The sequence below is a fragment of the Passer domesticus genome, chromosome 8, assembly GCF_036417665.1.
Source record: "Passer domesticus isolate bPasDom1 chromosome 8, bPasDom1.hap1, whole genome shotgun sequence".
Taxonomy (NCBI): Eukaryota; Metazoa; Chordata; class Aves; order Passeriformes; family Passeridae; genus Passer; species Passer domesticus.
Genome location: NC_087481.1, coordinates 2,154,112 through 2,178,325, shown reverse-complemented (window position 1 = coordinate 2,178,325; position 24,214 = coordinate 2,154,112). Strand labels below are relative to the sequence as shown.

At 52.2% G+C, this 24,214-nt stretch overlaps 3 protein-coding genes across 3 annotated transcripts in view; 1 reads left to right on the top strand and 2 right to left on the bottom strand.

Moving 5' to 3' along the window:
• Positions 1 to 24,214, top strand: part of LOC135306049 (zinc finger protein 420-like) — a 415,160-nt gene that overhangs the window by 8,581 nt on the left and 382,365 nt on the right. Inside the window, exon 2 of the mRNA XM_064429606.1 lies at positions 23,056 to 23,626. Within this exon, the coding sequence (XP_064285676.1) occupies positions 23,056 to 23,626 (571 nt within the window). The remainder of the gene's footprint in view (positions 1 to 23,055; positions 23,627 to 24,214) is intronic.
• LOC135305941 (olfactory receptor 14C36-like) lies at positions 10,394 to 11,326 on the bottom strand. Its single transcript, XM_064429518.1, has one exon. The coding sequence runs from the start codon at positions 11,324 to 11,326 to the stop codon at positions 10,394 to 10,396; it is 933 nt and encodes a 310-aa protein (XP_064285588.1).
• LOC135305940 (zinc finger protein 239-like) lies at positions 18,615 to 19,688 on the bottom strand. The gene is made up of 2 exons (XM_064429517.1): positions 19,637 to 19,688; positions 18,615 to 19,450 (listed from the first exon to the last, which is right to left on the bottom strand). Exons 1-2 carry the CDS (start codon positions 19,686 to 19,688, stop codon positions 18,615 to 18,617), a joined length of 888 nt encoding a protein of 295 aa, XP_064285587.1.

Genomic DNA, 24,214 nt, shown 5'->3' with positions numbered 1-24,214 from the left:
CACCCAGCTTGGTGTCATCTGCAAATTTACTGATGCTGGACTCAGTCCCCTCATGCAGATCATCAGTGCAGATACTGGAATCCACACTGGCTGGCTCTGATCCTTCAGCCATCCTGTGGGTGCCCTGTGATGGCTCCCAAGGTGATCTGAAGACGAGGCCCAGGGCTCATCCTGCAACTGCTCCAAGGGTGGTTTCAGAGTATAACAGAATCAGCAAGGTTGGAAACCTTGCCAGGCACCCAGGTAAGGCTGACAGGCCTGGAGTTCCCCAGATCCTTCTTCCAGCCCTTCTTGGGGATGGGCTCACATTGGCACCTCCACTCCTCTGGCACCTCCCTGCTGAGCCAAATCTTATAGTATATGATGGAGAGCAGCCTGGGGAGCTCATCCACCAGCTCCCTCATCCCCCTAGGATGGATCCCATCTGCTCCCAGAGACACCTGTGAGCACCTGAGGGACAGCCTACTCTTGCTCCTTCAAGATTTCTTTATTGAAGTGTTTCCATCCTTCCTGGGACTCGTTGTTTTTATGGGCTGTTTCCCTTAAAAGAATCAGTATCTGATTTGCTACTCCCCAAATCTGCATCCTCAATAGGCCAAAGTCTGCTCTTATAAGTCCAGGGCAGAAAAATTTCTGATGCCCCACCTTCTTTCATGGAATATTGAAACAACTCATAATTTCATGGTGACTGTGCCCCAAACAGCCTCTGACCAGCACTTCTCCCACCAGCCCTTCTCTGTTCATGAACAGCAGGAGACACAGCTTTCCTTGGGAGTGGGAATTGCAGGAAACCTCCCCAAAGCACAGCTTGGAAGGTTCTTGGAGTTTTGCTGCAGACTCCTTGAGCAGCTTCTTCATCCTCCTCTCAGTGCCTGAGGCTCCTGGACCCAGCCCCAAATCCACCGTGGGGCTGATTAAAACACAGAAAGCCCTCAGGAGCTCTTTGTCTCCCTTCAATTGTCTTCAAGTCTCCAGGGCTTCTGCAGTGATTGGAGTTAAGGAGGGAGATTACAAAGTGCACCTCATGATTTTTGGTTTTTATTCACATATGTGAGTTTGGTTTTTATTTTTCATTGCAGAGAAGAGGTGATAGAAGCATTCCCAAAGTGATCTTGATGCTGAATGTCTTTTTAGGAAGTCTGGGCATGGAGACAAATGAGCCCTTTTTGGGCTGACCCTGTTTGGACAACCTGCTCTTCACCCCCTACCTCACCATGTCCGTCATAACCCACCTGGGACTGACATCCCAAAATATCCAAAAATGTTGCTGTAATTTATTATTTTGTTTTATTCTGTAACACATTATTTTGTGTGATTATTTAATTATGTATATATTGATTTTCATTTATAATATTAACAGTGGTTTTTCTTACCTAGTTTTTATATTTGCATAAAAAATCTATACATTTTTAGTAGCCAAGAATATTAATGTTCTTTGGTTCTATGTAGCACATTCCCCTTCCTTAATTAATGAAGATCTATTGGCTATTTATTTCTTCCTCTTTATGGTAATTAGTAATATGTCCAGCCATTTTGTCATCGTTTTTATCATCTTTTTCTCAGACAGGGGCATGGGAGAGCCTTTTGGTGTCCAGAGAGACATTTCTGGGGCACATTTGAGGCAGTTGTGGGTCTGGGGAGGGAATTTAGAAAGAACTTGAGGGTATGGACGACACTTAGGGCAGCCAGGTGGGCACTTGGAGGGGCACTCAGGGATTCTGAGGGACATTTCTGGGTCCGGGGGAGCACTTGGGGGTCCAGGGCGGCCCTTTGAGGTCAGGGAGGGGAATTTGGGGCCCTTCGGGGTCTGGTCGAGCCCTTGGGGAGCTCGAACGGGGCTCTCTGGGGCGCGGGGGGTGATGGGAGTTGTAGGCACGGGTATAATACGGTTTAACCGCGCCGCGGAGCATCACGGGAGTTGTAGGCGCGGCTGCAATGGCTTTTGGTGATGGCGGGGCATGACGGGAGATGAAGTCCCGGCTCGAAGAGCGCCGTACCTGCGCCGCGGAGCATGATGGGAGCTGTAGTCCCGGAAGTGGCTGGACCGCGGCGTTTGGGGGTTCAGGAAGGCACTTGGGGTGACACTTGAGGGCCCGAGCCGCGACGTGAGGTCCTCGGGGGGAACGTAAATGGTTCGGGAATACCTGGGGGGCGCTTGGGGAGCTCCAACTGGGCTCTTTAGGGCGCGGGGCACGGCACGAGTTTTAGGTGCGGGGCTGTGCTATGAGGAGCTCTGGGGCTGCGGGGGATGAGAGGAGATGAATTCCCAGAAGTGGCTGTACCGGGCATCTGTGGGGCTGGGAGCACTCAGGGGATCCGGGGACTCTTTTGCGGGGTCCCGAATGGGCTCTGAGGGGCACTGAGGCATCCTGGAGTGTCTGGGGATACTTAAGGAACAGATGGGGGCGGATACCGGGGTGGGGTCTGTGGAGCGCGGGGCATGACGGGCGTTGTAGTCCCAGCTCCAGTGGGGCGCTATCGGGCCGCAGGGCATGGCGGGAGTTGTATGGAAAATAGAAAATATGGCACTGACACCAGGCACCGCCTTCGACAGTCCCACACCGGCGCTGATTGGCAGCAGGTTTTGATGGGCGGGAGCCTCGGCAAATGGGAGGCGGTGGAGGCGGGAACAACCCATTCACCCTCTCCAGTCCCTCCCAGTACAGCCCAGTTTATTCCCAGTACAGCGCCTGTGCCCCTTCAGTACCTCCCAATACCCATGAGTACATTCCCAGTCCTTCCCAGTTCCCCCCTGTGCCATGCATAGTATGCTCTAGTGTCCCCCAGTCCTTCCCACAATGTTCCCAGTATCCCCAGTTTTCTCTAGTATCCCCCAGTACCACTCCCAGTATGTCCCAGTGTGTACCCTTGCAGTCCAACTCATTCTGCCCAGATTGCCCCTCAGCATTCCCTGTGCTCCCAGGTTGTCCCAGTCCTCCCCAATGTCACTCCCAGGATGTCCCAGTGTCTCCCACAGCGTTCCAGGGCTCCCCAGTATGTCCCAGTCCTCCCTGAAATAAATGGGCAGGAGATCTTTCTCCTTTTTAATGCCTTTATTAAGAAGAATCAGCTCAGGTGGGGAGAAATCGACGGGTTGCGCCCTCGCCGCCGCTGCTCCCAGGCGTGGCACGAAGCAGGAGGATGATGCAGTTTTGTCCACTGGTCTGCAGACAGAACTGGGGACTCTGTCCTCACGGGAGAGTCGTTGAGTCCTCGGTTTGTTGGTTTAGAAACCCGGGGGGTCTCTTTAATCAGTTTCTTTTCGGGTTAGGGTGAGAAATAAAAAGATACAAGCAGGTACGGGACAATGCTCCCATCCTTAGACATCACTTTAAGTCACTTGTTGGCTCGTGATTTTAGGGGTTTTTCTTATAAAAACTGTAAAACTGTAAAAATCCAGGGTGCACTGCGTTTCTTATTTGCATGCTGTCTCTGGTGTCACTGCCCATCTCTTTACCCTGGAGGGTTTCCCTTGGTATCTCCTTGGCATACAGCTAGCATCAGGGAAACAATCAGTTAATCACCCGCCATTAACGAGTGATTAAGGGCTTTTCTTCCACAGGGAACCTAAAGGAGTCTGACTGGGTCTGGCTTGGTTTTTTTAACTCTGAAACTTAAAAAAAAATACAACTTTCTATTCATAACAGTTCCCCCCTATTTTTCTTTGATCAAGCTTAAGCTTGCATCAACTTATAATTTTTGGCTCATAGAATTTCCTATATTTTTTGTATTGATTATACATTTCTTCAGCACTTGGGTGATCATATTTACTAAGCTTCATTACCTTTTTTGGTTTTTTCAGGTTAATTCCTTTAGAGATCCTTAGGTTATTCTGTACAGCAGATGTCACTATTTTTGTTAAACATGGAAATAAGAACAGACTAACAAGTGTACCCACAGTGAAAGTTATAGTTTTCCAATTTTTTTTTAAAATCCATAGATTATCCCACCAACTGGAATCAAGTGTAGGAGTCTTTTGATTTTGTAAATATGCTAGTTCTTTTATTTCGTTTAAAGTGTTTCTAATGACTGCCACAATTAATTTGATTTGATAAACTACTGTTTTGGTTTGGTTGAGTTGGTCATTAATATGATTAAGAGCCAATGCGGTCTGATTAGATATTACTTCCAATTCTGATTGTAGTTTCAAAATTTTGTTTAACATATATTGTTCTTTCAGTTTTGTTTTTCTCAAATCCTCATATATAGGAACTCTTAAACTTGATCCAGATTCTTTGTGTATTATAAAGACAGTTTGTTTTATAATTTTAATGATGCTGCTACTAGACCAGCTTCTTGGCAATTCAGTGGATGTTGTGGTACCATTGACCCAAAACAGGTGTTTAGGGGTTTCCTGAAAAAGATTAATTTTTGTCGTGCCCTCCCAATATTTAGAAATACTTTTTCCTTTTACCAGATTTACCAGGTTTGCTTCAGTAGCATCACGTTCAAAGCACCACCAGGTTTCTCCTACAGGGTGCTCTCCCAGGAGTGGCTGCCTAAAGGTGGCGGTGTTCCGGGTCATCCAATATATTTTCTTATTCTCTTGATAAAAGATCAATTGGGAGAGGTTAACACAATTGTTGTGGACTCTCAGCAAGGAGCTTACTTCTTTCTCATAGAAAGGTTGGTAGTACTCATTGCACAGCTCTCCTGGGCTCTCCAGAGCACCACCAGCAATCAGAGCCAGCACTACTACCCTTCCCAAGAGTCCGGTATGGGTCATCTTGCACAGCCTGCCCACCCGGCCTTGCCTCTTGAGGATTTTACTGGGAAGAAGTCTCCAAGTTCTTTAGAGTCTCTTGCTCCTCTGGTTAAACCTCTCTTGATCTGTCCCTGCTAATTTGGTCCCTCCTAGGGGAGCACTCTGGAGAAGATTAACCTGGGGTCTTTGGTACCAAGTTGGGCCGACTTAACCAGAATTACTTATTAACAATTTTTAACTTTTACAAATTTCTTAAAACACTTCAAGACATGTTATGATTCTAAACTTTTTTCTTATGCAGTTCATCAGTCTTTTTGAATGTCAATTTTAAGTCATTTGGTCCTTTTATAATAGTATACTCAGCTGAATTAACTTCCGATGTGGTTGAATCCTGTCCCGAGTTAGAGTGTGAGGGTGGTGTGAAATCTGGTCCAATACCAGAGGGGGACACTGACGAATCTTGTCCAATGCCCGGGGGTGAGACTGGTCCTTTAATTCTCGTAATGTGAGTCCAACCTTTTTCTCTGGTTCGCACGGCCGAATTAGCGATGAGGAGTACCTGAAAGGGGCCTTCAAATTTCTCCTTCCAGGTAGTCTCCTGTGCTATAGGGTGTTAACAAGAATGGCAATCCGAAAATCATTTTATAAGGTGAAATCCTTATATCAGACCGGGGTCTTATTTTGATGCGCAAGAGCGCTAGGGGTAAACACTTTAGCCAATTCATTTTTGAGAATTTTGTTCATTTGTTCCACCCTCCCAGAACTCTGGGGGTGCCACAGAGTATGCAATCTCCACTTTATTCCTGAAGCTTCAATTATAATTTGCAATGTTTGGGCCACAAATTTGGACCTCAGTCTGAGTCTAAGGTATTCACTATTTCATTCTGGTTCACCTTTTTGGCAAGTTAAACACTCTTTTATAATTGTTTTTGCTAGGTCATATCCGCTTATGCACAGGTTATTTCTTAGGAAATAATCACATAGTCCTTGGACTCCCCAGTGGGTTAGTTTCTGTAGTTCTGTTAGCACTATCCCAGCAAGTGCTTTGTTTAGCAACACCCGTCCGTCAAATATTAACCACTCCCCCATATCCCTTGATGTAACTTTAAATTTCACAAAATATGAGTTCTTTTTTTCTTTTTCCCTACTCGGGTGTGGTTTCTGCTAAAAAAAAAAACCTTTTACCAGATCCTCTGGTCTTAAAGCTGCTTCCTTTGCTATCTTGATAAGCTAGCAAAGGTTTCACAACTTTAGGCTAAACAGTCTTGGGGGGGGGGGGTCCAGTTGCTCCACAGTAATAGCAGCAGCTTTCACTCAAAGGGACTCGAGGCCTCTCTATGCCTCCTGTCCCTGACAGTACTGGTGTATCCTTGCCTGCTGCTGGTGGTGGCCCCCCCCACTCTTTTGTGGCCTCGTACTGTAGGAAAGAGTTGTTTGCTCCCACACTTTCTCTGGCTATAGCAAGCATGATCTTAGCTTTGGCCTTTGCTTTTTCTTCATCCCTCCTTAAATACACTTTCAATGCTTCCCTCAATAACTCATTAATATCTTTTCCTTGCCAATCCTCAATCTTTTCCAATTTTCTTCGTATATCAGGCCAAGATTTAGTAACAAAATGGACTTTTAGTAGCATTTCACCTTCGCTGGTGTCCAGGTCTGTTTTGGAGTACAATTGAAAGTTCCGCCTCAGGCGATTAAGCCAAGTGGCAGGAGTTTCATCTTTCTCTTGTATACTCTCAAATGCCAGTTTTGTATTGGTTCCTTTGGGAATTGATTCTCTTATCCCTCGAATTATCAAGGACCTGTACTCCATCATGGCCTTCCTCCCTTCCTCCTGGTTAGGATTCCAATTGGGATCCACTAGTGGCAATTTTTCTTCTCCTGATGGCACTTGGGGCCCTGGACGGTTATCTTTTTCCCAAACTCTTATGCTTGCGGCCCTAATCATTCGGGACTCTTCTGGGGAAAATAATATATTTAGAATGGAATTCATCTCTCCCCAAGTGTAGAAATTTGGACCTAAAAACTGATCCACTTGGTTAGCAATGCCCACGGGGTCTTCAACTAAATTCCCTAACTCCTTCTTGAATCCTCTCACCTCAGAAGCAGTTAGAGGAGCATTTACAAAACCAACACCTCCTGCTACTCCTCCCATAGGAACTTCTCTAAGGGGAAAAAGTCTCTCTGCTTTGGAGGTCTTGGATCGGGTACCACAGTATGGCCCATCTTCAGACACAAGATTGTTCACTTGAGGGGTAATAGCATTAACTTGGACCTGCTGTAAGTCAACAGCTATACCTGGTGATAAGGGGTTATTAGATAAGGAGGTATTTATGTCACAGTTAGGAGGAGGTGGAGGGACTGCCGTAGGAGGGGGAGAAGAGCTTGGGTGCATGTTAGATGGAGCTGGAGAAGAGGTGGAGCATGCAGCAGGTGTAGTAGGTATTAGTGGTGGTGCAGAAGCAGCTGAAGGAGTCGAAGGGGGTGGTGAGGGAATGGCCCCCATGGCAGCGGGGAGAAGGGCTGGATCTGCTATTTGAGGTGCTCGAAGGAGAGGGTTATAAGGTGGAGGGGCATCAGGAGGCAAGTAGTCTAGGGGGTCCCACCTTTTACCAATTTCCTTAATTCTAGCATCTCCTCTTTCATTCCCTTCTTTCTTGCTCTGCACTTTATAAATTTGCACTCCTTCTTTCTGTATAGCATTCAACCAACAAGCTACATATAATAATACCTCAGCATCAGTATTTTCTCTAGCTGTCAGATAATTACTCAGCTGTTGACACATCCACTTGTCTTTCGTCCCACACCATGGCCATCCTCCTTGCACTTCTAATTCTGGCCACACTTCTGAACAGTAATGAATCATCTTAACTTTATCTAATCCTTCTGTACTTTCTATAAAGTCCCATTTCTCTAATAGTTCACCTAGGGGACTGTGGGGAGGTATATTCTTCAATCTTTGGCCACTTTTCTTACTACCGCACCCTCCCATTATTTTCTGCCAAATCACAAGATGTCTTTTTCTCTAAAGGAAATATATCTTATTTAAGAAGTCTCGACCTCCTGCCAAAACTCCAATTTCACTGACCCTTTTCGTCAGGACTTTGTTAAGACCTTGGCTTTCTTGCCAAGACTCAACAAACAACCAAAATACAAAAAAACATCCTCGAGGTCTTGACCTCTGAGGTTCGCCTGACCTCCTTCGTCAGGACTTAGAGAGACCTTGGCCTTCCCTTGCCAAGGCTCAAACAGTCAAACCTCGAAACCCTGGCTTCTGAGGCGCCCGACCTCCTTTGTCTGGGCCAAACTGCCTGATACCCTAACTTCTTTCGTTAGGACCTGTATCAGGGCCTTTGGGGTGCGTGCCACTCACACAGCTATTTCCTCCGCACGCCCGGAGGGGGGTCCTGTGGGGTGCGTGCCACTCACACAGCTATTTCCTCCGCACGCCCGGAGGGGGGTGGGGTGTGTGCCACTCACACAGCTATTTCCTCCGCACGCCCGGAGGGGGGTCCTCTTTACCCCTCTGGAGGCGCCTCAATCACCAGTTCCACTCGCTTCCCCCTGTTCCCGGCCGGCCCCCTCGCGGGGGTGCGGAACCGCGGTACTGAGGGGTCCTCACTCGCTTCGAGGGGCCGAGCTGCCGGCCCTCGTCTCACGCACACACACTCGCTCGCCTCCCTCTCCCGCCGCCGGATATTCTCACCTATCCGACGCTGCTCCGTGTCACTGTCCTAAGCTGATCTTCTCTGGTCCTGATAGCCAGCTGTCCTGCAGGTCCAGGGTGGGCGGCCGTCCCAGTCCTGGTGTCCTCTTCAGGCGTGGCTATCCCGGACGAGTCCCCAAGCTGAAATAAATGGGCAGGAGATCTTTCTCCTTTTTAATGCCTTTATTAAGAAAAATCAGCTCAGGTGGGAAGAAATCGACGGGTTGCGCCCTCGCTGCTGCTGCTCCCAGGCGTGGCACAAAGCAGGAGGATGATGCAGTTTTGTCCGCTGGTCTGCAGGCAGAACTGGGGACTCTGTCCTCACGGGAGAGTCGTTGAGTCCTTGGTTTGTTGGTTTAGAAACCCGGGGGGTCTCTTTAATCAGTTTCTTTTCAGGTTAGGGTGAGAAATAAAAAGATTCAAGCAGGTACGGGACAATGCTCCCATCCTTAGACGTCACTTTAAGTCACTTATTGGCTCATGATTTTAGGGGTTTTTCTTATAAAAACTGTAAAACTGTAAAAACCCAGGGTGCACTGCATTTGTCATTTGCATGTTGTTTCTGGTGTCACTGCCCATCTCTTTACCCTGGAGGGTTTCCCTTGGTATCTCCTTGGCATACGGCCAGCATCAGGGAAACAATCAGTTAATCACCCGCCATCAACGAGTGATTAAGGGCTTTTCTTCGCAGGGAACCTAAAGGAGGCTGACTCGGTCTGGCTTGGTTTTTTTAACTCTGAAACTTAAAAAAAATACAACTTTCTATTCATAACAGTGGGGACAGGGCTGGGCAATAGGAAGAAATTTTTAGCAGGAAGAATAAAAAAGGCAAAGGTGAAGCAAAGGAAATGCTTGTGGCAGTTTTGGGGTGGCTGCCAGGCAGCCTTGGCTCTGTGGAACACCATCTACAGAGGGACAGGAAACTCCCAGCTGATGGGAACAAAGTTTCTGTCTGACTGCACAGGCCAGGACAAAGCTGAGTGGTTTCCCTGGTGTCCCCCAGCCCTTGCTGGCCCCAGCGGCTGATGGCATTTGTGCTCCCTCAGGTTCATGTCCCCACAGCAGCAGCATGGGGGTGCTCCTGCCTGCTCTGTGCAATGCAAACAGGGGCTCCTGAGCCAGTGCTGCCGTGACTGTGCCTGCAAGGATGCGGCACCTGTGTGAGCTGGGGGAGAGGCCAGGGCTGCAGAGGGGGGATGTTGTTGGCAGCTCCATCAGGACGCTCTGGGACGCTGCCCTGGGCTGTGCAGTGCACTGGGGATGGATCAGCCCCTGCTCTGCTGCTCCTTCCCGTCTCCCCCAGGGCCCTTGCACAGCCCCAGCCATGCTGTTTGCCCCCAGCCTGCCCACGGCCAGCCTGGGGCTGCTCAGCCTGGGGCTTTTCTGTGCTGAGCATTGGCCTGGCCATGTTCTTGAGAGAGCCTGGGCAAGGAGCCTGGAGCCCCCAGGGCCTGGCCTGAGGCGTCAGCGTTGCCCCAGCAGTGCCCATGGCCTGTCCCTGCTGCAGCCCCGGCACTGCCACCCCCAGGACTGTGCCCGGCCCCGAGAGCACTCAGGCCCTGCAGCAACACCAGGGCCACCAGGGCAGCGGGGCAGGGCCACGGCAGCAGCACTGGCAACACCAAGTGCTGCTGCTGCTGCTGGGCACAGCTGCTGGGCCAGCACTCATCTGCCCCCAGCTCTGCACACAGACATTGCTGCTGCAGCTGCAGAGATGGCAACAAAAGGGCATCTCTGCAGAGAAATCTGCTGGGTGTTCCTTTCTTTCCTTTAAAGCCACCGAGAGCACAGCCCCTCATTGAAAAATGTGTGACACAGGGGAGATGGTGAGAAACAAAATGAGAAGTGGCACAAACAATGACATTTCTTTGTGGACAAGATTAAAAGTCTAAACAAAGGGAAAAGAACTTCCAAAATGAAACCAACAAGAAATATCAAAAATTACTTTTATTACAAATGATTTTCAGAAATTGGCCAGCAGTTTAATGATTCCGAAACCATACATTCATCAGTCTCCTCACTGCAGCCTTGAGCTCCTGGTTCCTCAGGCTGTAGATGAGGGGGTTCAGGGATGGAGGCACCACAGAATACAGAACTGACAGGACCAGATCCAGGGATGGGGAGGAGATGGAAGCAGGCTTCAGGTGGGCAAATATGCCAGTGCTGAAGAACAGGGTTACCACGGCCAGGTGAGGGAGGCAGGTGGAAAAGGCTTTGTGCCGTCCCTGCTCAGTGGGGATCCTCAGCACAGCCCTGAAGATCTGCACATAGGAGAAAACAATGAACACAAAACAGCCAGATACCAAAAAAGCACTAAGAGCAAGAAGCCGAAGTTCCCTGCGGTGGGATTTGGAGCAGGAGAGCTTGAGTATCTGAGGGATTTCACAGAAGAACTGGCCCAGGACATTGCCATGGCACAGGGGCAGGGAAAATGTATTGGCTGTGTGCAGCAGAGCATTGAGAAAGGCACTGGCCCAGGCAGCTGCTGCCATGTGGACACAAGCTCTGCTGCCCAGGAGGCTCCCGTAGTGCAGGGGTTTGCAGATGGACACGTAGCGGTCGTAGCACATGATGGTCAGGAGGAAATACTCTGCTGAGATGAAGAACAGAAAGAAAAAGACCTGTGCAGCACATCCTGTGTAGGAGATGGTGGTGGTGTCCCAGAGGGAATTGTGCATGGCTTTGGGGACAGTGGTGCAGATGGAGCCCAGGTCGCTGAGGGCCAGGTTGAGCAGGAAGAAGAACATGGGCGTGTGCAGGTGGTGGCCGCAGGCTACGGCGCTGATGATGAGGCCGTTGCCCAGGAGGGCAGCCAGGGAGATGCCCAGCAAGAGGCAGAAGTGCAGGAGCTGCAGCTGCCGCGTGTCTGCCAATGCCAGCAGGAGGAAGTGGCTGATGGAGCTGCTGTTGGACATTTCTTCACTCTGGCCATGCATTCCTGTTCAAGGAGGACACAGTGACGAGTCAGGGCTGACTTTGTTGAACAATGTTCAAGCCCTTTCTCCCAGCCCTCCCCCTGCTGCTCTGTGCCACCCAATTTTCCTTTTCTCAGAGCCCTTCCTTCAGCCCTGTTCCTGGAGCTCTGCTGGGATCTGGCCCTGTTTCTATGATGAGCAGGGGCTCTGCCCATGGACACCAAGGAGTCAGCTCTATTCTACAGCAGTGGGGTCATGGGAACAGGGACAGGGGCCAGTCCTGGGCTTGGATTTCATCAGCCCAAACTGGTCCTGAGGCAGAGGATCTCGGCAGCATCTCCTGTCCCAGGGCTAAGGAATGGTGACGGCCAAAGGCAGTTTGAGAGGGTTTCCTGCTGTGCCCAGGGAGGTCAAAGAGAACTGAGCAATGCAAAAGCAGTGGCTGTGACTAAGTGAAGGGTGAGTGGAGCTGCTCTGTCACCCCATCTGTCCCCAGCTGCCCTTTTGAGATCCAGGGGAGTCCCTGTGCTGCCCTGGAAATCAGCCTGACACAGCTGAGAGCAGAGGGACCCACAGCAGAGCAAACTGGCTCAGCCTTTCTCAGAGTCTCAGCCCCACTCTGGCCAAGGACATTCCTGTCCCCCAGGGTCCCCTGGAGGCAGCTCACAGCTTGGATGGCATCCCGAGGACACACCAAGGGTCCTGTCCATGGCATTGCTTGAGGAGAGTTGGCTCATTGCCAGCCTGCCCTGCCCAGAGCTCCCCGGGCACAGGGAGCTGGGACACCCCAGTGCTGAGCTCAGCCTGCACAGGAGGAGCCCAAGGGCTGGGCCTGACCCTGCAGCTGGAACTGCCATCCCAGAGAGCCCCTCAGCAATGCCAGGAGCACCTGGGCAAGGCAAGGAGAGAGAGAGCTGGGCCTGAGGAAAAGCCTTTCACTGCCCAGCCCTGCACAGCCCCTGCCAGGCAGCACCAGGGCAGGGCAGTGGCCCTCAGGCCCTGTCAGCAGGAATGGGCACATGGCAGGAGAGATGCCCTTCATCTCTGCTGCTGCTCTGCCAGCCCAGCAGGGACTGAGGGCCCTGAGCCCCCGGGCTGAGGGCTGTGCTGGCTGGGAGGGGACACAAGAGCTGTGCTGCTCAGGGCAGTGTCTGCCCTGCAGGGCAGGGCTGGCAGTGCCACATCTGCCCTGCAGCAGGGCTTCCCTCAGCACTGCCTCCCTCCCTCCGTGCCCACAGCTCTGCTGCTGGAGCTGTGCCAGCCCGAGCTGCTCCTGTGGCCCCGGGCTCCTTCCCTGCCAGAGCTGCCAGAGCCCAGCCCAGCCCCTGGGCCAGCTCTGCCCTGCAGCTGCTCAGGGCTGCAGGGATTAAAGAACAGCTCCCCCAGCCTGGGCACTATGGAAAGGTGATGCTGGAGGGGCCTGGAGGCTGGGGAGGGTGGGGGGGGCACTTGCTGAGGTTCCCAGAAAAACTCAGGGTGATGGTTTAAGAGCCTCAGCCCCTGCTCTGCCCTGCACAGATGAGTTTCCATTGCCACCAAGCTGAGCCAGGGAAAAGTAGGAGCACAGATTCAGGAAAGCAGAGACACAAGCAGGAAACCCCTGCCCTGAATGAGCTCATGAAAAGTCCCCTCAGGAATGAGCTGGGCATGAGCTGGAGCTCTGAGCAGCCCTGGCCCACACAGCACCCTCTCCACTGCAGCAGGACCTGCCCTGGCAGGAGTCACTCCTTGCCCCCACAGCTCCCCTGCAGTGTCCATGGGGAGCTGCCAGGCAGGCTGAGAGCTGCCCCTGGCAGGTGGCACATCCCCTGGGCTGGCCAAGAGCCCTGAGGGCTGCAGGCCCGGCTCTGCAGGACAGCCCTGGGCAGTCCTGGCTGCAGCCCCAGCTTCAGCCCCTGCAGCCGTCCCTGGCAGCAGGAGCCGTCCTGCCCTGTCCCTCTGAGGGTGCCCAGGGCAGCCCTGCTCTGCAGCACATCCTCCTCCTCCTGCTCCCCTGCCACAGAGAAATTGGGAGAGTCCTCCTGGCACATTGCCCAGGCTGTGGGGTGTGCTGGCTTCAGGAGATCCCTCCAGGGGACATTGCCCTGCATCCACTGACTCACCATGTGGAGGGCTGTGAAGATCTTTCCCCAAGTGAAGTTTCAGCTCAATGACTTCCTCAGCCTGTCTCTGCCAGGCTCCTGTCCCCTCAGTGCCAGCAGGCAGAGCCCTCAGCCCTGCTGGGCTGGGAGAGGAGCTGGTCCTGGGAAGAGCTGTTCCTTTAAAGCTCAGCAGTACAGACACAGAACAAAGACTTTAATGACCCTCTTGGGACTTGGGTGTTGTTTACATCAGACTCAGTCCCTGAGAGAGCCTTCCAAAGACTTCTCCAGAACTCAAAGTTAAATTGAAACTCCAAAGTTTCTTGAAGTTTTAATGGGTCCCACTGAGGGACATGACTGAGAAAGTGTCCCCAGGTTCCAGTCAGAGGAGAACACTGGAGGCAGTGATGACAGATGGGGACAAACAAGGCAAAGGTGTCTCTGGTGCTGAATAAACCTGGATGTGTTTCAGGAATGCAAAGGCCCAAGGCCTGAGCTCCAGCCCCTGACAAGGCAGATCCTGTCCCTCCCTCCTTGCTCAGGGCTCTGCCCGGGATGGGCACTGGGATGTGGGGATGTGTAATGCCAAGGGCAGCACCATGGGGCAGCCCCTGCCAGGCTGCTGAGCAGGGACAAGCAGCCACCCTGTGATGTCACACAGCCCCTCGGATGCCACACAGCCACCTGTGATCTCATACAGCATCCTGTGATGTCACAGAGCACCCTATGATGTAACACAGCCACCTGTGATGTCTCAGCCCACTCTGGGATGTCGTACAGCACCCTTGTTTTGTCACAGAGCCAATTCTGGGATGTCACCCTGGAATGTCATGCAGCTGCATTGTGATGTCCCAGAAGACTCTGTGATGTCAGAAAGTTGCTTTGGGATGTCACAGTCTGTTCTGTGATGTCACAGTCTTCTCTAGGATGTTACACAGCCGCCTAGTGATGTCACAACCCACTCGCTGATGTCACAGAGCCACCAGCTGTTACGTCCGGATCTGCTCTATCGCCTCATACCCTACTCCATGATGTCACAGACAGCTCTGTGATGTCACAACCCCCTCAGTGATGTCACAAAACACTCTCTGTTATGTCATGCTGCCACTCTCTAATGTCACAGCACACACTTTGACCTCAGTCGCCTCTATGGTGTCATACAGCCATGCCATGATGTCACAGCCTGCTCTGTGTTGTCACACAGTCTCCTCTATGATGCTGCAGCTACTCAGTGACCTCACACAACAAACTCTGTGATGTCACAGCCCAGTCTGTGACCTCACACAGCCCACTCTGTGCTGCCACACAGCCCCTTGCTGACATCACAGCTGCCCTGTGCCTCCATGACACAGCCACAGAGGTGCTGCTGTGACACATCTCCCTCTGGGACATCCCCCAGCCCCTGCCAGTGCTGAGCCCCTGTCAGCTCTGGCTGTGCCCTGCTGGTGTCCCTGAGCTGCCCTGGCAGTGCCCCAGCCCTGTTGGGCTGTGCCCAGGAGCTGCTCCTGGCCAGAGCTGTCTCTCTGCAGCACTGCCCTTGCCAGGAGCTGCCTCTGGGCCAGGAGCCCGGCCCAGCTCAGCAGCACAGACACAGCAGCAGGACTTTAATGACCCTCTGGGGCTTTGGTGCTCTTTGCATCAGACTCAGTCCCTCAGTGTGTGCTCAAAGAACTTCTCAAGAACTCCAAATCAGATTCAAACTCCAAATTTTCTTTGACTTCTAATGGGTCCCAAGGAGGGTCACAACTCATGTGAAAGTGTCCCCAGGTTCCAGGTAGAGCAGAACACTGGAGGCAGTAATGACAGGTGGAGACAAACAGGGCAAAGGTGTCTCTGGTGCTGAGCAAACCTGGATGTGTTTCAGGAATGCAAAGGCCCAAGGCCTGAGCCCCAGCCCCTGACAAGGCACATCCTGTCCCTCCCTCCTTGCTCAGGGTTCTTCCCGGGATGGGCACTGGGATGTGGGGATGTGCAATGCCAAGGGCAGCACCATGGGGCGGCCCCTGCCAGGCTGCTGAGCAGGGACAAGGAGGCAATGAGGCCCCAGGCCTGCAAGGGTCACTTGTCTCCTGCTCCTGGCTCAGGCCCAGGGCCAGCAGCCATGGCCAAAGTGCTGCCCAAGTTGGCTCTGTCAGGGCCTTGCAGCTGCTGCCCATCCCTGTGCCCTGTGCAGCCCAGGCTGTCCTACGGTGTCCCTGCCCTGCGCCTCTGTCCCTGCAGGCTGTCGTCATCCCCCAGCTGCCCCACCAGGCTGGCCCCTTCCTTTGCTGACAGCTCTGCCTCCTGCCTGCCTCTGCCTGCCCACACAAAGCCTTGGGCTGCTCCAGGCTCCTTCTGGGGGATGCGTTGCACCACAGCCCTGCCCTGGCAGGGAAATTCCTTTCTGCTGGTGTCCAGTCTGGGCCTCCCCAGCTGCCCTTGGTGCCATTATTGCCTTCTCATGCTTATATCCTCTTTAAAGAAAAGCTCCAGCCTCTCTGAAACCACCCTAAATTCCCTCCCAGCCTACTCCTGTTCTGTCTTCAGTCTCCACACCACTAGACCCAGAGCTATCAGACTCTACATCCTGGTTATGTGATGAGGTCTCCAAACCCCATCTTGGAAGATTTTTGGGTCCTCTCCAAGGTCTGTGAAAATAGAAGAATAGTGATCAAAGTTATTTTCTCCCAAATCTTCCAGTGACAGTAAAAGGGTCAATGTCTTTAAACTGAATGAGAGTGGATTTACATTTGTTAAGATGAGGAAATAGTTTACAATTATGAGAGCAGCACAAAACTGCAACTGTTTTCCCAGAAAAGTGGATTCCCAACCCCAGGACTTCTCCAAGAGCAGGAACTTTGTGCAGCCTGACCCAGTGAAACAATCTCATCCCCAAGAACAGAATTCCTGTTGTGTGGGTTCTCTGCTGTGCTGGGTGCCCTCACAACGCTTCTGGCCAGAATGTCTGCTGAGGGCAGCCAGGCTGCTGCAGGGGCAGTGACCTCACAGCCATCACCATGGCAGCCCTGTGCCCTGGGCCTGGCTCTCCCCTTTCCTCTGCCCCTGCCGTGTCTCTGCTGGCATGAAGAGTTTTGTCATTCATATCTTGTCCCCAAGGTGCGGGGGCCAATGGCTTCCCAGGCAGGCTCCTGGAGCAGAAGTGGCTTTTCAGAGCCCAGGCAGAAATGAGCCCTGAGGCAGCAGCTCTGCAGTGCCGGCCACCAGGCCGGGCTGCCAAGGGAGGCTTCTGGCCATGGCCTGCAAGCAGCTGCTGCTGCCAAGGTGCCTTTGGTGCCTCAGGCTCTGCCTGGCACAGCTCCCAGCATGGCACTCTGCCCTTGTGCCCGAGCCCTTCCCTGTGCTGGGGCTGGCCTGGGGCTTTTCCTGCAGCGGGACCTGCCCTGCTCCTGGCACAGGAAAGGCAGTTCCTGCTGGAGCAGGAGGCTCTGCCTGCAATGGGCTCCAACAACTCCAGCAAGGCCCTCTTGACTGCAAAATTGCTTCCTGGAGCAGAATATTCTAATAGTCGTTATAGCTCCTATACTGTGGAGTAAATAACTTTTTTTTTTTTTAATTTACTCTGTGGTGTAAATAAGCCATTCTGTCTAATGATGATCAGAATCTATCAGAGCTGTATTTATATGAAAATATATCTGGTATTCCATCATTAATCCTGTGGGACAAATGGCGTTAACGATCAATTTCACCTGTCCAGTCTTTTTAAACTTTTGGCACAGTCTGGGGCTGGGATTGGATCCAGCTGCTCCCAGTCTCCTGTATTAAAAGGAATTTTAGAAGACTAGGAGCCCTACAGGGGTTTGAGGTTCCATGGTGGCTGTTGGGTGGCATTTCTCGATGTCATAACTCAGCAGGGGTTTCTCCAATAAAGACATAAAGCTTTTGCCTGAAGCTCCCACTGTGCCCATGACAGGAACCCCTGGGATTTTCTGGGACATCCTGGCTCTTTGGCAGCCTGGGGACTCCTGGGATGTCACCTTGGAGCTCCCGTGAGTGCCTGTGACAGATGGGTGCCTTTGCAGCCCAACGTCCCCTGGGATGTCACCATGGAATGGCTGTGACTGCCTCTGACCACACGGCTCTTTACCATCCCCAGAAACCCCTGGGAGGTGTCCATGGAGCCCCTGTCTCTGCCTGTGACATTCCAGCTCTTGAACAGCCTGGAGACTCCTGGAAAGTCCCCATGGAACCCCTCTGAGTGCCTATGACAAATCTGATCCTTAGTGGGCAACCATCACCAGCCCCATTCCTACAGTCAGTTTCCGTGGCAACCATCACCAGGCCCCTGTTCCCCCAGATCCACAGAATTGGCTGAGCTAGGAGGGACCCATCAGGATCCTGGAGTCCAACTGCTGGCCCTGCACAGGACACCCCAACAATGCCAGCCTGAGCCTGGCAGTGCTGTCCAAACACTGCTGGAGCTCAGAGAGCCCTGGAGCTGGGAGCCTTCCCTGGGGAGCCTGGGCACTGCCCCAGCAGCCTCTGGGGAAAAACCTTTTCCTGAGATCCAACCTGAGCCTGCCCCGACTCAGCTGCAGCCGTTCCCTCCAGTCCTGTCCCTGGGCACCAGAGGGAAGAGGTTCCCACAGCCCCAGCCAGGGACCCGCTCCCAAGGCTGTTGCCATGGCCACCAGGGCTGGGACCAGCTGGGATGCTCGGTTTCCACACGCCGGGGTTTAGGAATGGGATTCCCCAATGTCCTGCTCCCACTAAAACCGCACTGCCGCTCGCTGCCCTCCCACCTCCCATGGAAATAACAAAAGCCAAAGATCCTGGGCTGGGATAAGAACAATTTATTTGGAACAGCAATGAGATAAAAACAAACAGTAAGAGAAACAATATTGACAACAGAAGGGTTATAAAAAAGGGAAAACTACAACACAACTGACTGCATCTTCCTGGCCATAACTTCCTCCTGCCTGGAAAGGACACCCTTCTCCTCAGGGGGAGATAGAGAGTCCCTTTCCTGCCCCTGGCAATGACCTGAGGTCGGAGTGAATGCAATGACACAGCCCTGGCCAGACCCTCATGTTCTTCAGTGTCACATCATGTCATTGGCAGGGGCAGGAAAACGAACAGGTGTCTTCCCAGCATGGATCACAGTGAACACGTATCACCAGGGCCCTTCCAAACGTGGTTCTCCCGTGGGGGATGAAGTTGGAGCAGTGGCCAAAGCTCTTCCTGCAGTTGCAGCATTTGCATGTCTTCCCTTACTGGTGACTGTGTTGGTGTCTGCTCAAATGAGAGCTCTGGGTGAAGCTCTTCCCACACTGGGGACACTCGTAGGGCCTCTCCCTGGTGTGGATGCGCTGGTGGGTGACAAGGTGGGAGTTGCGGTTGAAGCCCTTCCCGCACTCAGGGCAGAGGAAGGGCCTCTCATCTGTGTGAATCCGCTGGTGCTGGAGGAGATTGGAGCTCATGTGAAACCTCTTCCCACACTGGGGACACTGGTAGGGCTTCTCCCCAGTGTGGATGCGCTGGTGCTTCATGAGGTAGGAGTTGTACTTGAAGCTCTTCCCACAGTCAGGGCAGTGGAAGGGCCTCTCATCTGTGTGAATTCGCTGGTGCTGGAGGAGATTGGAGCTGGTGTGAAACCTCTTCCCACAGTCAGGACACTCGTAGGGCCTCTCCCCAGTGTGGATGCGTTGATGCCTGACAAGTTCTGAGCTGCAGCTGAAGCCCTTCCCACACTCCCCACACTCGTAGGGCCATTTCCCAGTGTGGATCATCTGGTGGCGGATCAGGGTGCTGCTCTGCCTGAAGCTCTTCCCACACTCCAAGCACTTGTAGGGCTTCTCCCCATCAGGAAGCTGCTCATGGACCACCATCTCCAAGCCCTGGCTGAAGCTCTGTCCACCTTCCTGGCACAGGGTGGGTCTTTCCTCCTCAGAGCACCCTGGGCTGGGTTTGAAGCCCCTCCTCCTGCGGGATCTCAGGGAATTTTCCTCCTTGTTAGATTCCTGTGCCATGGAGCCGCTCAAATCTGCCTCTTCCATGAGGTTCTGCCATGGGGATTTGTCCTCCCTGGTCTCTATTCTCAGCTTGTCTGAGGAAGACAGGGCAAGGAGAGCATTGGATTTGTTTCCGTGCCAGAGGGAAGGGGAAGGAAATCCTCCCAGTGCATCCCTGGCAGGACAGTGTTGGCAGTGGGGCTGTCCTGCAGCCTTGGGCTGTGCTGGGCAGGGAGATGAAGCAGGAGAGATAAGGAAAGGGGCACTGACTTCCTCCTCACCTGCCTGAGTGTCTCGAGGCATCTTCCACTTCCTCGCAGCCTTCTCCTCCATCTGGCAGTAGGTTTGGGATGTAAAATTCTGTTTTGGGAGGAAAACAAGAGATGAGTGCATTGAGTTTTGTACTGGTTTGAGGTCAAACCAGGGGGAGATTTTAAGCCAGAATTACAATTTAACAAGAAAATTAAGATCAAGACAATGATACAGAAACACTGCCTTAAATGGACAGAGTCAGGATATCACCTGACACCCTGTTGGTCAGGGTGGTGGTAGCAGTCCCATTAAATGGTGGCTGCAGTCCTGTTGCAGTGATGATCGTGATTCTGTCAAGGCAGTGATCCTGTAGAAGGGTCTGGTCTTCCTCTGAAGGTCCAGTGGTGGTGATGGAGCTCTTGTCCTCTAGGAATCCAGCAGGCAAGGTGCTCCTGGTGTCAGAAGCCTCCGCTTATATCCAGGTTGGAATGCTTGGCTCCTCCCCCTGGGCAGAGCATCCCACAATGGGATGATGTCATTTTACCAGTCCTGCAGGGACACTCAATGGCCCATTCACAGAAGAGAGACCCTGGAGGGCGTTATCAGGGCTGAGTCATGGAAGAGATAAAGAACACTGCCCCACCTGTTTATAACAATTTATGAAGATGGTGATGGAAAACATGCATTTGGTTACATCCTACACTGCTACCTGAAACAGTGGGGTAATCCCTGCTCGGGGGGTGAACACCACCTCCCTTACCCAAACTGGCTCAGGTGTAAAACACTCACCCCGGGAAGGCCACACACACAGGAGACAATGTCACACTTGCCCTGACCCAGGGGAGGTCTCTGTCCCTGTCACTCCCTTGCCGTACCCGCTCTTCTTTCTTTTTCTCTTTTTTCCATTTCTCTTTACCTCACATTTACTGTTCAATAAAATCCACTTTGGATTTGGTCTCATTAGCACCTTAATTGGGGCAGAAGCATCTCTCTGACAAATTTCTTAACCAGATTGCAACATTATTTTGGCACAGTGCGTTTAGGCACTGTTGTCTTTCCCCAAGTGCCTTTGACAACAGCATGGTTCCCTCCTCTGAAGAGGTTGTGGTTCTTTCTGGAGAAACCCTTGGAAACTTGGACGCAGCTTCATCTGAGTGACATTTGGGAGAACTGATGAGGAAAAAGGCTGTTGGTGGCTGGGTGGCCAGTGGAAAGAAAATCTTTTGTTGTCCTTCCTTGAAAAGTTTCTTAAAAACACTGGAGGAAAGGGAGCAAATGATACCAGAGAGGCTGACAAGGTTCATTGACCCCAAGGTGAGGAACACAAGGCTGCTAAAAGTCCCACAAGAAGCCCAGCTCAAGGAGCTAAATTCCTGAATAAATGCCAAATTCACAGGCTTAGGGGCTTTGCCAAATGTGAGAATCATTATTATCTTCATCCCTGTCACCCTTGACAAAGCCCCACAGTGCTTTCCCTTCCTTTTACTACTCTGTATTGGGCCCAATTTCCACTTTTTTTTTTATGGGAGCCTGCCAGCAGCTGAGCTGGAGCTGTGCAGGAACCGATGGAACTTGGAATTGCCACACAATTGCTTCTATTTTCAATTTATTAATGTTTGGGATTTGTCTGCATTTTCATCACATGTGACTTGTGGGAAAATCAAATATTCATCAAAGTGGTTTATGCAGAGTTAAGTTTGATTTCTGCCAAGTTTATTTTGTCCAGTGCCCAGAGGATGCTCGAGGGGGCTCTGTTCTTGCCTCTCACCCTGGGCGATGCTTGGGAGGGGCTTGTGGGGGCTGTTCCTGTCCCTGTCACCCCAGGCCATTCCTCAGGGGGTCTCCATCATTCTCACTCCAGGGAATGCCTGGGGGGTCTCCCTCCCCCTCACCCTGTGTCAGAGGGTGCTCAGGGCAGTCTCTGTCCCTCTCAGCCCAGGGGATGCTCGGGGGTCTCTGTCCCTCTCAGCCCTGATGTGACCCTGTCCAAACATCATTGGGGTCAGAGGGACAGAGACACCCCCAAACCCCCAGAAGGGCTGAACCTGGGATCATGCTCATACTCCTATTCATCTGTTTAGCCCAGAAATGAGTTCTGCACCTTTAAGGCAGGTTCGGAGAGTGAAGGAAGGCAGGAAGTGAGCAGGTTTTTTTAGAAACTGCACTCCTCCATATTCCGGCTGCTGGACAGACAGATTGCAGGACAGGGCTCTCCTTTGGTTTTAGTTAGTTTTTAGCTCTCTGAGGCAGATAAGTGCCCTGGACTGTGGTTTTTCTTTTACTTTAGAGCTGTTTAAACCTGCGCTGAACGTCCAGAAGAGCCCTGGCAGCTCCACCTGTGGCCCATTGGGCCAAGCCTGGTCCACGGCATTTCCAGTGCTGGAGAAACTGATAGGAGACTGATAAGAGACTGAGTGAGCAGAGCTACAGCCCACAGAGGGACTTTCTGAGTTTGTCATCTCTTTTGGAGCATCAAGAGATTTTATTGTTTAATATTGGTCATTTTCTCTGCTCATGAATGCTTTGTCTGTTAAATAAACAGGTTTTTTCCACTTTTCTCCAAAGAAATCTTTTCCCAAACTGACTGGGGGACAGGCTGCTTGAATTTGCTTTCTAGAGGAAACCCCTTTTGGAGGTTTTCTCCCAAATTTGCTCTAAACCAGGACAGGGGAGTGGGGAGAGGAGAGAGCCCCAAGTGACTGGATTGGAGGGAGGCTGGAGAGAGGGACCCTGGGACCCCAAAACCCCCCAGCATCCCTAAGCAGGACCCTGGAGAGGGGGGATCCACAGGAGCTATGGGATCTTTGGCAGCCATGAGAGAGGGGACCACCAGAACCCCAGAGGGATGAGAATAGAAATGAGATGCTCGTAGTGGCTTTTTTTGATTCACTTTTGGTTTTTGAAGGTTTTTACCAGGTGCCTTCTAGAGATGAACTTGGGCAGAGGCCTTTCAAACACACTGTGCTCATCCCTGGTTTTTCCCCAAACCAGGATTTCCCATTCCCAAACCTTGGCCCAATGGAGGAGAATGCTGCAAGGAAGATAAAGATGCCCCGAGACATGCAGGCAGGTGAGGAGCTAGTCAGTGCCCCTTTCCCCCTCTCTCCTGCTCCATCTCCCAGCCCAGCATGGCCCCCAGCTGCAGGACAACCCTGCAGCCAACAGCATCCTGCTGGGGAAGCCCTGGAAGGATCTCCTTCCCTTTCCCTGTGGCACAGAGGCAAATCCCATCCTCTCCTTCTCCTTCCTCCCCCAGTCAAGGAGATGAAGATGGAGACCAGGGATGACAAATCCCCACGGCAGAACCTCATGGAAGAGGTCGTTTTGAGTGGCTCCATGGCACAGGAATCCAATGGGGAAGAAAAGACACAGAGATCCCATAGGATGAGGGGCTCCAAACCCAGCCCAGGCTACTATGAAAAGGAAAGACCCACCCTGGGCCAGGAAGGTGGAGAGAGCTTTAGCCAGAGCTCGGAGCTGGTGGTCCATGAGCAGCTTCATGATGGGGAGAAGCCCTACAAGTGCTTGGAGTGTGGGAAGAGCTTCAGGTGGAGCAGCAGCCTGATCCACCACCAGATGATCCACACTAGGGAATGGCCCTACGAGTGTGGGGAATGTGGGAAGGGCTTCAGCTACAGATCCACCCTTGTGACCCACCAATGCATCCACACCGGGGAGAGGCCCTATGAGTGTCCTGAGTGTCAGAAGAGGTTTAGGATCAGCTCAGATCTCCTCAGACACCAGCGGATTCACACCGATGAGAGGCCCTTCTGCTGCCTAGATTGTGGGAAGGGCTCCAAGCACAATTCCCACCTCATCACCCACCGGCGCATCCACACTGGGGAGAGGCCCTACGAGTGCTGCACGTATCAGAAGAGGTTTCAGACCAGCTCAAATCTCTGCCTGCATGAGCGGATTCACAATGAGGAGAGGCCCTTCCGCTGCCCCGACTGTGGGAAGGGCTTCAATCACAACTTCACCCTTGTCAGGCACCAGCGCATCCACGCTGGGGAGAGGCCGTAAGACTGCCCCAGGTGTGGGAAGAGCTTCACCCAGAGCTCTGACTTGACCAGACACCAACAGAAGCATCAGTTAAGGCAAGCCCTGCAAATGCCCCAACTGCAGAGAGAGCTTTGTGCCCTGCTCCAGCTTCATCCTCCTATTGGAACACCCATGTGGGGAAGAGCCATGGTGATCCATGTTCCCTGTGATCCATGCTGGGAAGACACCTGTCCCTTTTTCTGCCCCTGCCAATGACATGACGTGGGATCAAAAATATGAGGGTCCGGTCAGGGCCGTGTCAATACATTCACTCCCACCTCAGGTCATTGCCAGGGGCAGGAAAGGGTCTCTCTCTCTCTCCCCGAGGAGAAGATTGTCCTTTGCAGACAGGAGGAAATTGTGGCTGGGAAGAGACAGTGTTGCAGTTTTCATATCCCTTCTGTTGTCAATATTATTTTTGTTTCTGTTTGTTTTTTATCTTGTTGCTGTTCCCAGTAAATTGTTCTTATCCCAGCCTGGGATCTTTCCTTTTTGTGCTTTCCATGGAAGGCGGGAGGGCAGCGAGCGGCAGCGTGGTTTTAGCGGGAGCAGAAAATTGGGGAATC